This window comes from Lissotriton helveticus, chromosome 5_1, assembly GCF_964261635.1.
Source record: "Lissotriton helveticus chromosome 5_1, aLisHel1.1, whole genome shotgun sequence".
Classification (NCBI taxonomy): domain Eukaryota; kingdom Metazoa; phylum Chordata; class Amphibia; order Caudata; family Salamandridae; genus Lissotriton; species Lissotriton helveticus.
Window position 1 is genome coordinate 101,426,576 of NC_136065.1, and position 13,101 is coordinate 101,439,676.

The following is a 13,101-nucleotide window of genomic DNA, read 5'->3' on the forward strand; positions in this document are numbered from 1 at the left end:
CCCTATAACAAATTAAACTATTGCACTACACGCAGTGCATTCTAACTTTCTCAAAATGGGGACGCATGTCTGGTGGCGATGTTGAAGGTGATGCCCCAGAGGTACTTGGTATTGCCGGTGGTGGAGGTACATTTTGGCGCAGTCTTCTACATTCTTTGTAAGCATAGTTCACAGGATGCAGGGATTGAAGGTGCTTGAGCATACTTGCAGTGCCACAGGAGTATTTTTTGTCTCTGTCTTAATTAAATTGAGGCTGAATTCAATGCTGTATGTAGTGTAGATCTAAAGCTGAATTCAAGTTGTAAACCCTGCTGTCCGCAGTGCAGATTTTAGGCTGGACTGCATCATCTGTAATCACAACTGAAATAAAAGATGAAACATGTATGGAATACATTGTCAAAATATGTATGTTTCAGGGACATTATAGTTCAAATTGTGACCTATGCTGTCCGCAGTGTAGACTACCATTGAGTGTGCCTTTGCACTTGCAGCACGACTTTTATTATTCAACTAAAGCTATAACTGATATAAAATAAGTTTTTGAAGGAAGCATACTAAAGGGATATTGTATAGGGTTTGATAGACGTTATACTTATTTTGGTATTTTACTCTGCAAATAATGAATCAGTCTATTAAATTGTGAGCTCTGATGACCACACTGTAGGCAGGAGGCAGCGGTTAGCAAGAGCCCACGACCGCGTGGCATTGAGCTGCACAGTATTGGTAATTTAGCGTGTGAGCAGCCACTGATGATAAGTGGACTACTGAGTTAGTGGCACCTGAAAAAACAAGGTTCTGTGGAGCCCGCGATGATGCGTGGTCCGAGAAGGACGCACTGGTAGCAACATCTTTAAAATCAAGTTCTCTTAAAAATACTTGTTGTCCTTTTACGGGAGTATGTTGCAGTAGATCTCCAAAAACTATGATAGGTTTTCTTCCAAATAAGACATCTGACTCAATACGGTCACGTGGCGATGACTTATGGTGCACTGAGTTAGTAGTCCATTTGGCAATGAGCGTGTATGTAATCTGCGATGATGCATGGTCCGGGAAGGCCGCACTGGAAGCAATGTTTTTGCCTAGTGACTTCTGCCTTAACAAGGCCACGTGGAGATGACTTGTGGTGCAGTGAGTTAGTGGTACCTGAAGTACTCAGCGTGTGCGCACCCTGCGATGATTCGTGGTTCGGGCGGGTCGCACTGGTACAATGTCTCTTGCCTACTGGAATGCGTCATGTGTAATCGCCATTCCACCTGAATCGTGAGCCCTCCCAATGTAGATCGAAGGCAGTAGTCAGCACAGATATTGATGAATGTTTTTTGTCGCATCCTTTAACAAAATCTGAGGACATAGAGTACAATTATCTCTGCCTTAAATAAATCAAGGCTGAATTTCATGCCGTTCGTAGTGTAGATTCAAAGCTGAATTCAAGTTGTGAACCCTGCTGTCCGCAGTGTAGATCGAAGGCAGTAGACGACACAAACACAGAGGAATGCTTTTTGTCACATACTTTAACAAAATCTGAGGACAGAGTACAATTGTCTCTACCTTAAATAAATAGAGTTGTCTGTAGGGCTGATGCGAAACTGGTATCAAGTTGTAAACTCTGCTGACCGCAGTGTAGATCGAAGGCAGTAGTCAGTACAGACATTGAGGAATGTTTTTTGTCGCATCCTTTAAGAAAATCTGACAACTTAGAGTACAATTCTCTCTGTCTTAAATAAATCAAGGCTGAATTTCATGCTGTCTGTAGTGTAGATCCAAAGCTGAATTCAAGTTGTGAACCCTGCTGTCCGCAGTGTAGATCGAAGGCAGTAGTCGATACAGCCATAAGTCTGCGTTGCTGTGGCGCTGAGTTCGCAATGGGCCAGTATCAAGTCACGTGGTCATGGTGGCAGCCACGTGGCAGGGTGAAGACCTTCGCTGTGGCGGAGTCTTTTCTCTTTGCATAAGTGAACCACGCCCAAGGCATAGGCTAATTATTTATACTCTTACGCTGCAGTTGCGTACGTTGGACCAGCCCACTTCGCTTCAGGGGTGGGGGGAGAGAACACAGCTACATGACCAAGATATTCTCCAGACTCTGAGATAATATGGTTGCGTCCACTGTGCAGTACATTACACGTATTAAAATAATATCTACACAGAAAAGTTTTTGGTTTGTATAGTGAGTTTTGTATAGCAGGTAGTGTTAGCATTGTGTACATTATTGTTGATGTGCGAGTTCCTTTCCTAATACATAGCTGATTGCCACATCTCTGAACATTGAGCTAGTGCGCTGCTGAGGGGACATTATTTTGGGAAGGTCCGTTGTGCTCTATTTCGCTGCCTCTGAGGTAGTGGAGGGGAAGGGGTCAGTAGGGGTGGTTGTAGTGGCACTAGGTGTTGCGATTTTGTTGGGTGTTGGAAGTGTACGATTAGTACCTCTATTACATAGTTGTCTTTAGATGTGGGTGTGAGTTGGATGTAATTTACACAGTACATAGTCTACGTCCTTACACTAGTTAAACGTTGATATTAATTTGTTAGTGGAACTATCGCCTGTCTTTTTAGGTAGCATTGTAGATTTTGGTTGTTGTTGTAAGTATGGGAAGTGGTGTTTTTTTTCTACGAGAACACCTAGTTTCTACATTAATAACGTTAGTTGTGGTTCTGGTTTGTAGCGATTTTCTTGGAGAAAGGAATACATTGAAGAGTGGTAATATTTGCAGTTTCTACTACGTTAAGAACGGGATGATGATTAAAAAAATTGAAAAAACAGATATGCTCAATAAACTTTATAATTAGGAATTATCATTAAAACAAACCTTTGAAATTCACTGAAAAAAACAGTTTCAGGGCTGTTATAGTTAGCTGGACATTTCACTCAGACAAAACCATTGAAATTCCTCCGTTATAGTTAGTTGTACTAACTAACTCTCGCGCCCGCAATCCACTGCTGATGTCACATATTACATCATTCATGACATGGTCAGTGACATCACAGACGACATCTCAAATGACATCACTGATTACATCATCCATGTGATAGAGTGGCAGACTTCCTCTCACCCTAATATAACCTTTGATACACACTCAAAAATAGAAACTAACACTTTCAAAACAATGGACATACCAATACCACTTACAACACACATATTTAGTAATTCCAAGATCTACACACACACATCCACTCATTCACCAACAGTCCTATACAGTCACTCATACATGTACTCACTCATATGTACTCGTACACCTATATATCCTGTTACACACGGACACTCATCCATAGAGTTACTCACACACATATTCACTCATGCTAATAAAGAATCAAATATCCATTCACTTGCATATACAGTTATACACACACCACCACACTTACTTCTACAGAAACGTGCACATACTTACGCTTTTGAACAATCACTTACAGAAACACATACTTATTCATACATGAACTCTTCCAATCTCTCACTCTCACATATACTCCCTTATATACACCAATACTCACATACACTAGTTTAAAACATATGTAGTTACTCATACACTATTGAGACAGTCATTCACTCACTAACACACCCATACACACACTCATTCACCCATACAGTCCTGCACACATGCTGTCTTCAACACATACAGTGAGTCACTCATTCATGCATCTATGCACTACGTAATACCCCCCAGCGAACTATACAGACACTCATACTGATACTAAAAAAAAACAACTAATAACCAATATATAGACACTCATGTAGCTACTCACCAACCCATGCGGCCACTTATACACAAAGTGAGAGACTGATAACGAAATGGATATATTTAAACATTACTCACTAACCCATGTATTCACTAAGATACACTTAGTCAGTTATACAATCAATTCCCCCCCCCCCAAAAATCATCCATTTAGACACTTATATACCCATGTATTCTTCCGTCGACCTTGAGATATACATATATAAAACATTTAATTTTCAGAAAAACACACATTCACTGGATGTCATCAGTGATGTCATTTGAGATGTCATAAGTCATGAGTAATGTAATAAGTGACTTCATCACCAGTGCATTGCGGCCGCACGAGTTATAGTTAGCTGAACGAACTATAACTGGGGAATTTCAATGGTTTTGTACAAGTGAAATTTTCTTAGGTGTGGTCACATATTGTGGTAAGTTCATAAAGAACTTGACAGCCTTTACCGATCTAGTCCAGATGCTTACAAAGACAGATGTAACGCAATGGTCATAGAGAGTAGGTATTGGTTCAACAGACCACAGATGCCCTATCGGCTGAAACAATGATGTCCTAGTTCTGCCCTCCCAAAGACTCAGAGCTGCCATCGATGCTCGGTCCACCTGCCTAAGGGTTGTACTTTCACACAAACAAGAATGTGGCGTGTGGGCTCCGGTGGTCTATGCCAGCAGAGCTTTGAAAGACATGAAACCATGCTACTCTCAGATGGACAGGGAGGCCATCGCCATCCATTGGGAATGCAGACATTCACCGTCTGCACCGACTATAAGCCTCTTGCGCCATTGTTTCAGGGGTCAGCCTCCGTCAGGCTGGAATAGTGGATCCACCAGCTACAGGAGGAGGCTTTCTCAGTATTCTATCCACCAGGATCCAACTACTTTGCAGATTATCAGCCGAGACAGCCACGCTGGCAACCAGTGAAGCAGAGGCATGTGCTTTGGATACGGAGGAGTAGGACATGATGGTGATGGATTGATCAGGTCTCCTCCCAATGTCCCCGGAAAAGATGGTGACCGCCATGGATGCCCGAGGCAGCTGGGGCCAGTGTAGAAGTGAGTGAAATGGACCTGAACAGTAAGATGGGTGCCTCTCAGATGCGATCTGATGACCACAGGCACCCTTTCCGGGTGAATCCTACCCACTCTCTCAGCGCTATAAAGACCACGAGCAACAGACTGTTTGAAACTATAGCCAGCCTACACTGGACTGGTGTTATTGTTTGTTGATAAAGTTTTGGAGGAATGTAATATTGATGTTGCTAATGTGCATGCGCAGTACCATGGTTCAGGCCAGTTTAGACGTCTGTGGTCATCTTTGGAATGGGTTTAATTGTTCAGTCCGGGGTGACATCGATAAAGTAAAAACTGCTTAAAGCCTGCAAAATGTGTTTTAGCATGTGAGATGCACAGTGAGTGTGTTACATTTAAGCACCACGATGCAACACAACAACACCCACTGACTATCGTCGGACAGCATAAATGGCCATCTGGAGGAAGCGCAGCGGACGAGCGCAGCGGGAGCGCCGACTTCGCGCCGAAGTCGCGCTCAAGTCAAGCCCGTCTGCGCCCGTCCGCGGCCGACCGAGGCCCGGGGCCGTGCATGCTGTGCAACGTTTGGTCTACTCCTCTCAGGCACTTCGTGTCTTTTCCCATCACATCTCCCTTGCCCCCGTGTCATAGCCACCATTCTAGAAAATAATATCCTATCCTCTCCCTCGTCCACAATTCCTTCCTCCCCTTCCTTTCCCATCCCCCCCCCCTTCCCCCGCTGCACCTCTGCTGATTCAGTCTAGTCCTAGCGGCAGAAACCCCCTTTCATTACTATATCTCAATACTCGTTCCCTTCCGAAACATCAACTAGACATATTCCAACTTCTAGAAGGAGGCCTCATTGACATCTTGCTCCTCACGGAAACTTGGTTGAACGCTGACTCTTATCCAGATATCTTGGCCGCCATTCCTGCGGGTTACTATATTCTCCACTCTAATAGAAACTCCGGCAGATCTGGCGGCGGAGTCGCCGCCATTGTCCGCTCTCATTTACAATTCACCACTCTTACCACTCCACCCATAGCCAATACGGACATTCTTACATTGAAATTTACCTCTTCCAGTTCTTCTTTTATCTGTATACTAGTCTATCGCCCTCCTGTCAACATGCCCCTCTTTCCATCCCTATTTAGTAATTTGATTTCGCAAATAGCCATCAACTCTGCTAGGGTCTTAGTGGTAGGTGATTTTAATTATTGGCCATTAGACCCCCAAGAATCCTCTCTCTCCTGTGAGTTCACTGACTCACTGCTTGGTTTAAACTTCTCCAAACATATCTCGGTTGCCACACACAATAAAGGTCACACTTTAGACCAGATCTGGTCTACCAACTCTGACATTTCCCCTCCCTTGGTTTATCCCCGTCCCTGGTCCGATCATTTCTTTATTTCTTTTTCCCTACACCTATTTTTGCCTACTTGCCATCCGGTCCCTCATAATCTTAGGGCTCGGAACTGGAAACACGCCGATATTCCCTATTTTCATTCGATCCTTCCTTCCACACCTCTCCCTGACCATTTTGATCTCAATTCACAAGCAACTTCCTTTGATCAGTGGCTGTCCTCGGCCTGTGATATCGTTGCCACCATTAAAATTGTCAAGTCTAAACGTCCCCACGACGCTCAGCGCTGGTTCACTTCTACTCTGAAGGCGGATAAACTTCGCCTTAGACAGGCTGAGCGCCGCTGGCGGCGTAATTATGACCCTTCATCCAAAACCAGTTACGCTGATCTATTGAGAACTTATAAAAAAATCGATCATTTCGGCCAAACTTTCCTATTTCTCTCAGAAAGTCCTGACCTCGGCATCCAAGACCAAAGAAATTTTTTCTATTGTTGCTGAACTTTCTCTCCCTGACCGGGTCACTCCTCAGCCTCTACCTTCACAAGCCCTGTGCAATTCTCTCAATTCTTTTTTTTCTGATAAGATCTCTACGATCAAAAACAACATTCCCCCTACTACTTTGTCTCATGATTCTGTTCTCCCTCCCTTGAACCCTTGTTCCTTCTCTGAATTTCCCCCTATCTCTTTGGATACTTTTCTTTCACTACTTCAGACTGTGAGCTCCGGCTCTCCTAAGGATTGCTGTCCTACATCTATTTTAAGAGCTGCCTTTGTGGCCTGCCCCGGCCCCCCTCTTGACCTCCTTAACCAATCTCTCTTGTCAGGCTCTGTCCCCAATGCTTTCAAAAGCGCTGTGGTGGTCCCCATTTTAAAAAAACCTGGGCTTGACCCTACCACGCTGGAAAACTATCGTCCCATTTCCCTTCTCCCTTACCTGGGAAAGGTCTTGGAGACTTATGTCACCCGCTGCCTCAGTGCTTTTATCGAGGAAACACACTTCCTCGATGATCGACAGGCTGGTTTTAGACCTGCTCACTCCACTGAGGCAGTGGTGGTGGCAGTCATGGACACGCTGAAACAGGGAGCTGATAAGAACTTGGCCCAGGCCCTTGTACTTCTAGATCTTTCAGCCGCATTTGACACGGTCGACCATGGAATCCTGGTCGACCGTGTCAGAAATGCTGGCATCTCTGGGCTGGCCCTGTCATGGGTGGTATCCTTTCTCCAATCCCGTTCTCAATCTGTTCGCCTTTCCTCCTCCTCTGCCCCCCTATCTTCACTCTCCTGTGGTGTTCCCCAGGGTTCTGCTCTGTCCCCGCTTTTGTTCAACCTTTATATGCAGCCCCTCCTTGTTTCTCTTCGTCAGTTTTCAGTTACTGCTTTCAACTACGCAGATGATCTGCAGCTTATTTTTCCTATTAATCCTTCCCCTTCCTCCTGTTCCAATTTTCAAAATGCCATGCTTTTTATTTATGAGTGGATGAACCTTAGCCAATTAAAGCTCAATCCAAGTAAAACGGAGCTGGTGGTGACCGGCGGCCCCCTCACTCCCTGGTCTCCCAACTTTTGGCCCACCGCTCTGGGTTCCCCTCCTTGTCCTGTGAATACTGTGAAGAGCTTGGGGGTTACCATCTCTAGTGACCTCTCGATGCGGCCACATATTAACACCGTCACCTCGGCATGTTTTTATCATCTTCGCCGAATCGGGAAGATCCGCAGGTTTTTATCCCAAGAGGCCCTTATTCTTGTTATCCTGGCCCTCATCACCTCACGTCTAGACTATGCCAACTGTCTATACGTGGGGGGTTCCTGTCTGTCACCTTTCCCGACTTCAACTGGTTCAGAACCAGGCAGCCAGATTAATCTTTCAGCAGCCTAAACATCAGCATGTCACCCCTCTGCTGAAGGCCTTACACTGGCTCCCAGTTGCGCAACGGTGTGTCTTTAAGATGGCCTGCACCATTTTTAAATCCCTGTTTACCTGTGCCCCTGCCTTTATCTCCTCTTGTTTGCACGCTTATGTTCCTTCCCGTCACCTCAGATCTTCGGCCCACAATCTTCTGATCACTCCCAGGTTCAACCGCAAGAAACACGGGGGTGCCTGTTTCTCTTTTCTTGCTCCCGCTACCTGGAATTCCCTTCCTCTTTTTATTCGTCTGTCCACCGACTATCGCTGCTTTCGCACTTTATTGAAGACCCACCTGTTCCGTCTTGCGCATGGTTAGCTGCCCGATCCCGACTGTTTTTCTCCACCCGGTCTCGAGCGCCAAGAAACCAATTGGTGTATGTGCGCGGTACCAAATCTCTTTTAATAATAATAATAATAATAATATTCTCCAGAGCTCAGCACAAGCTGCGCGCCTCTCCGAAGTGGTAAACCAGTTGGGAGCCTAAACCACTTCCAATTTGCAAGTAATACAGGCATCCCAATGCGGAGCATAGTGGGCCATGCGGCTGTGCAGTTACACTTGCACTCCGGAATCTCACTTCACTATTCACATCTCTAGGACGCACACACATTCCATATTTTAAAGCTTGCTCACAGATTGATGTTGGCCAGAAGTACACGTTTTTTTCCCTCACACGCCTCTTTATCTTCCTTACCCTGCACCTTTTTGGGTCACAACAGCTAAACAGCCAGGCTGCCTTTGGTGCTCAACACATTCAGCCTTGGTGCTCCACATTTATTTTCCTTGTGAAAATGACTGGAACCTTAAATTATCAGTTCTCCAATCAGTGTTGAAACCATGTGCAATTATTTTATGTGGTCCAGCGCCATCTTGGATTATTTTGTGAAGTGATCCAGAAGGCGTGTATCCGTTCAGGCTTTGTGGAGATTGAAGTGTTAGCTACACAACAGAATACATCGTTGAAAATGACGATGTCTCATTAAGCTCTGTTTATAATGAGTTAGCAAGACCAGCCAGTAAACAAGCAGCACAAATGTATAAGTCAGTTGCATGCTATGAGGCCTGTGGACGGATCCCTCAGGAATGGAGACACTGTACAGGAGACTGAGAAGTGGGGGCAGTCTCTGCAGGTGAGGGAAGGTGGCCAACAGGGCTGGAGGCAGCCCCTCCCCCATGGCACACATGAATGGAGATGTGTTTGACAGACACCCTGGCCAACGGTGTGACTATGGGCAATAGTTGTAAAGAAATGTCTCATTATCTTATTTCAGAATTGAAAAATAACAGTTATCCGATGCCCCTGAACCATACTCCCTGTTTTCAATGATATACTACATGCGACTGATGACGCTGAACCACTGGTGTTTATTGTTTGAAACTGGTTACCAAAAAATGATAAATAAAGACCTTTAAAAATTTTTTTTTAAAAAGACTGAAATGAGGCTTCATAACACACACAAGGAAGTCTTTGAGGACTATAAGAAGGAGTTGGTGCCTGGAATGAGTGGTCAGTGACCTGGGCAGAGGTTTGAGGGTTGAAATGAGGCTTCTGAAGCCTCAAGAGGATGCTACAGACTGGAGGGAGGTCACTGCAGACTGGAGAGAGATTTATTAGGACTAGGAGCAGATCTGAGGATTACAATGAGGTTTGTGAGAACTGGGCGAGACCTCTTCAAATTGGAGGGAATTTACTAAAGAATGAGGCCCGATTATGCTTTAATTACATTTCAATGATGTTTGGAGGCACTGAATGGATGTTTTGAAGACTGTTATAATAACTAGGAAACTTTGAGTTAGTTTTTGCAGAACTCTCAATTGAGGAAAACCCGAGAGGAAGTTTCCAGAATGTGCTTCAGTCTTCTGTATGTTCAGGGTACTTTTCTTAGGACTCAAGCTACGTTTTAAAGATACAAATATGCTTTCTGAGAACAGCAGCTCATTTCTGTAGCAATTTTTTAAGGACTCAAATGAGTATTCTGATGACTCACAGGGATGTATGAAAGTTTCCTAATGACGCAGGGGAGTTTTACGAGGACTTAAGTTTTCTCGGGAATCCAAGGTATTTTCTGAGGATCTGAAAGTTTTGTAACACTTTGTGTGAGCTCAGTAGTGGCATTTACACACTGCAACAGCAAGACCTGCTTCTTACACACTGAGAGGAGAAGAATAAACCAGACTCACCTGGTCAGAGTGCTTCCGGCAGCCTGCAAAACATAGAAAAAAAAACCAGTGAAACCAGTTTCCACAGGAGATGTTAATGTTATGGCAAGCACAGAAAGCGATATTCTGAATGAGGTCACATGACATAGCAGAAATGGGGTCACTCAACACATTGTATGACGTTCTCAACAGGGTCACATGCATGGGCATCATTTAGATTGCCATGGGTCACAGCTGCGACTAATAGTGAATAATAGTTTATTATTCACTATTAGTGTAATATAAACATGGAGCACCAGGATATAGAACAAGAACTTCAATGGCAGATGTTGGGAGTAAAAAAGTTTTTAGTGTGAGTGCTTGTAGGTGAGTGAGTGGCAGGGGGTGAGTAAAAGGTAGTGAGTGAGAATAAATGAGATTGAGTATTAGCGAGTATGAGTGAGTGAGTATGAGTGAGTCAGAATGAGTGACAGTAAGAATGAGTGCACATGAGTCAGAAAGTACGAGTGAGTAAGAGGTAGAGTGAATGTGAGTGAGTGTGAATGAAGGAGCTCTCTTCCAGGAAGGCCGAATATTTCGAGTCTAGGAAGTCTTACCAAACATATGTCTGAGTATGTTGACTTATACTTGAAACCTCTGGTAGTAAATTTACTGTCATATATAAGGTATACTATGGATGTGCTTAACAAACTGAAGGATGTGACCTGGGACTCTAGCATGATGTTCGTGTCCTTAAACGTGGTTATGACTTTACACCTGTATACATAATGAGTTTGGCCTGCGGGCTCTTGATGATTTTTTGTCCAGTAGGAGTGCTAGTTTAGTGGAGCACTCTAAAATGCTCACGCAGATGGCAAAACTTATCTTGACGAATATTTTCCTGTTTGACAGAGATTGGTATCACCAGATTCAGGGAACTGCGATTGGGTCCAGGTTTACCCCTATGATGCCATCCTTTTTATGGGTTGGCTTGAGAGGGTGCATGCCTGGGCCCCGTCTGAAGAAGTTGGATAGATTACATATATTTCTGGGGGTGCTTCATCGATGAGGTTGTGATTATTTGGACTGGTACCAGAGATAGTTTGAATCAATATGTGAACTATCTAAATGATAATATATATGATGTACAGTTTGACAATGTATTGCAACCCTGACAGGATACATTTTCTGGACGTGCGTAGGCATACTAACACTGGGCAATTTTTTAGGTCGAGCCTAGCGCAGCGCGCATGCGCTGCCCTATGGGAGGCTTCTTGTGAGCACTCAAAACTTCTCCGTGTGGGTCTTACTCCTCCCACACATTCGATTGGCCTTTGCGTGTGTCTTTCAATAATGAAAGCACACAAATGGCCAAAGGCGGGTGCATGTCCCACCTTCTTCCCAACGTGTCACTCCCACAGCGTTTTGCTCTCGGGAGGGAGCAGCGGCGCACGGGGTGGCAGCTGCATTCTTGGTGGGTCAGGTAACATACAACGCGGCGTGCTTCCACTTGCTTGTTGTGCTTTGTTTCCTCCCATGTAGCACCACCTAAATTATTGATATTGTTGCACTTTGTAGCTTATGTGTTCGTTTTTGGGGGCAATTATTTTCCTTTTTTCTGGCTTGCGTTTATGCAAGCTTCATTTTTTTTTTGTTCCTCGTGCTTTTGTGGCATTTGAATGGCAGCGTGTTTTCCCTTATGTTTTTGTAGCAGCTAAAAGACATTATGCTTCTCCTTTATATTTGAATATTTATTTACATCGGAAAAGGGCAAGCTAGCGAGTGTGCACGTTTAAAAGCTTTTACCCGACCTTCTCCCTCCCGACAACGCTAGCTCCATTCATAAATCATTCCCTCCCCATCACCGCTTTAAATCCCCTTTGGCGTTTGATGTCTTGCAATTAATTGTTATCAGTGTTTTGAACTTACCAGCCCCAGAAATCTGTTCAGAGTCTCTGTGCAGACACGTTCAGAGTGAGCGGTTCAATGTTTTTTTCAGACTAAAAAGATATTGTGCTTCTCATTTAGAAATATTTATTTACGTTGGAAAAGGCCAAGATCGCATGTGTGCGTGTTTAAAACCTTTTCGCCACCTCCTCCCTCTTGTCTATGCGTGCTCCATCCACAAATGACCCTCTCCCCCATCACCGCTTTAAATCTGCACTGGCCTTTGAAGTCCCGCGATTTGTTGTCATTAGAACTGTCTGGCCCCAGGGAATCTGCTCCACTCCAATATCAGCACAGACCTGTTCACCGAGTCGGAGCTGTTTGATGTTTTTAAGCCTCACTCTGCCTGCATCTCGAGACCCAGCTGTGGGCACCTGAAAAGGCGTCATGTTGGAAATCCTAACAGTGCATATTTCCAAGAGAGTGGGTAGCGCTACAAAGGCGTCGCAGAGGCATGTTCACAGTGCTGGCACAACTGTGTTATAACAACATGCACCTACTTCGGCAGATGGTGCTCTCTCGTGGGCCAGTGAATCCCAGTGGCATAGACCACACACAACTTGTAACTGCGTCAGATCCCCAGGACATCCCCTGTGCACATTAATTATACTGGGTGAGCGATGCCAGGGCGCGGACAGACCATGAATGCCTCTCCAGTGCTTTTCCAGAGGTGCCAGTTGACCTCCTGTTCTGGCGTACACTGCTTACCCCACACCGCGTTGAGTCAATATGGCTGCTTTTATTATTCAGGTTGTTCATTCACAGGAATGGGGCCCGCATGTCCCTATGGATAGGGTGAATCCCCATTTGGTCTCCGATTGGTTACATTCCAAGTTGGGTAGGGGCAGAGGCTTGGTACGTCTGCATCTTGTTTCCAAGCTCGGGGCTCTAAATCACGCCTTCAACTTGCCATCATTTACTGTATCCTAGTCTGAAAAATAACACACCTACTAAGTTCTTGCTTTTGTACATTTTTTCATTT

General features: G+C 44.7%; 1 protein-coding gene across 1 annotated transcript in view; it reads right to left on the bottom strand.

Moving 5' to 3' along the window:
- Nucleotides 1–13,101, bottom strand: part of LOC144754221 (E3 ubiquitin-protein ligase TRIM39-like) — a 133,042-nt gene that overhangs the window by 44,810 nt on the left and 75,131 nt on the right. The window contains exon 4 of the mRNA XM_078641808.1: nt 10,215–10,237. Coding sequence (XP_078497934.1) covers nt 10,215–10,237 — 23 coding nt within the window. The remainder of the gene's footprint in view (nt 1–10,214; nt 10,238–13,101) is intronic.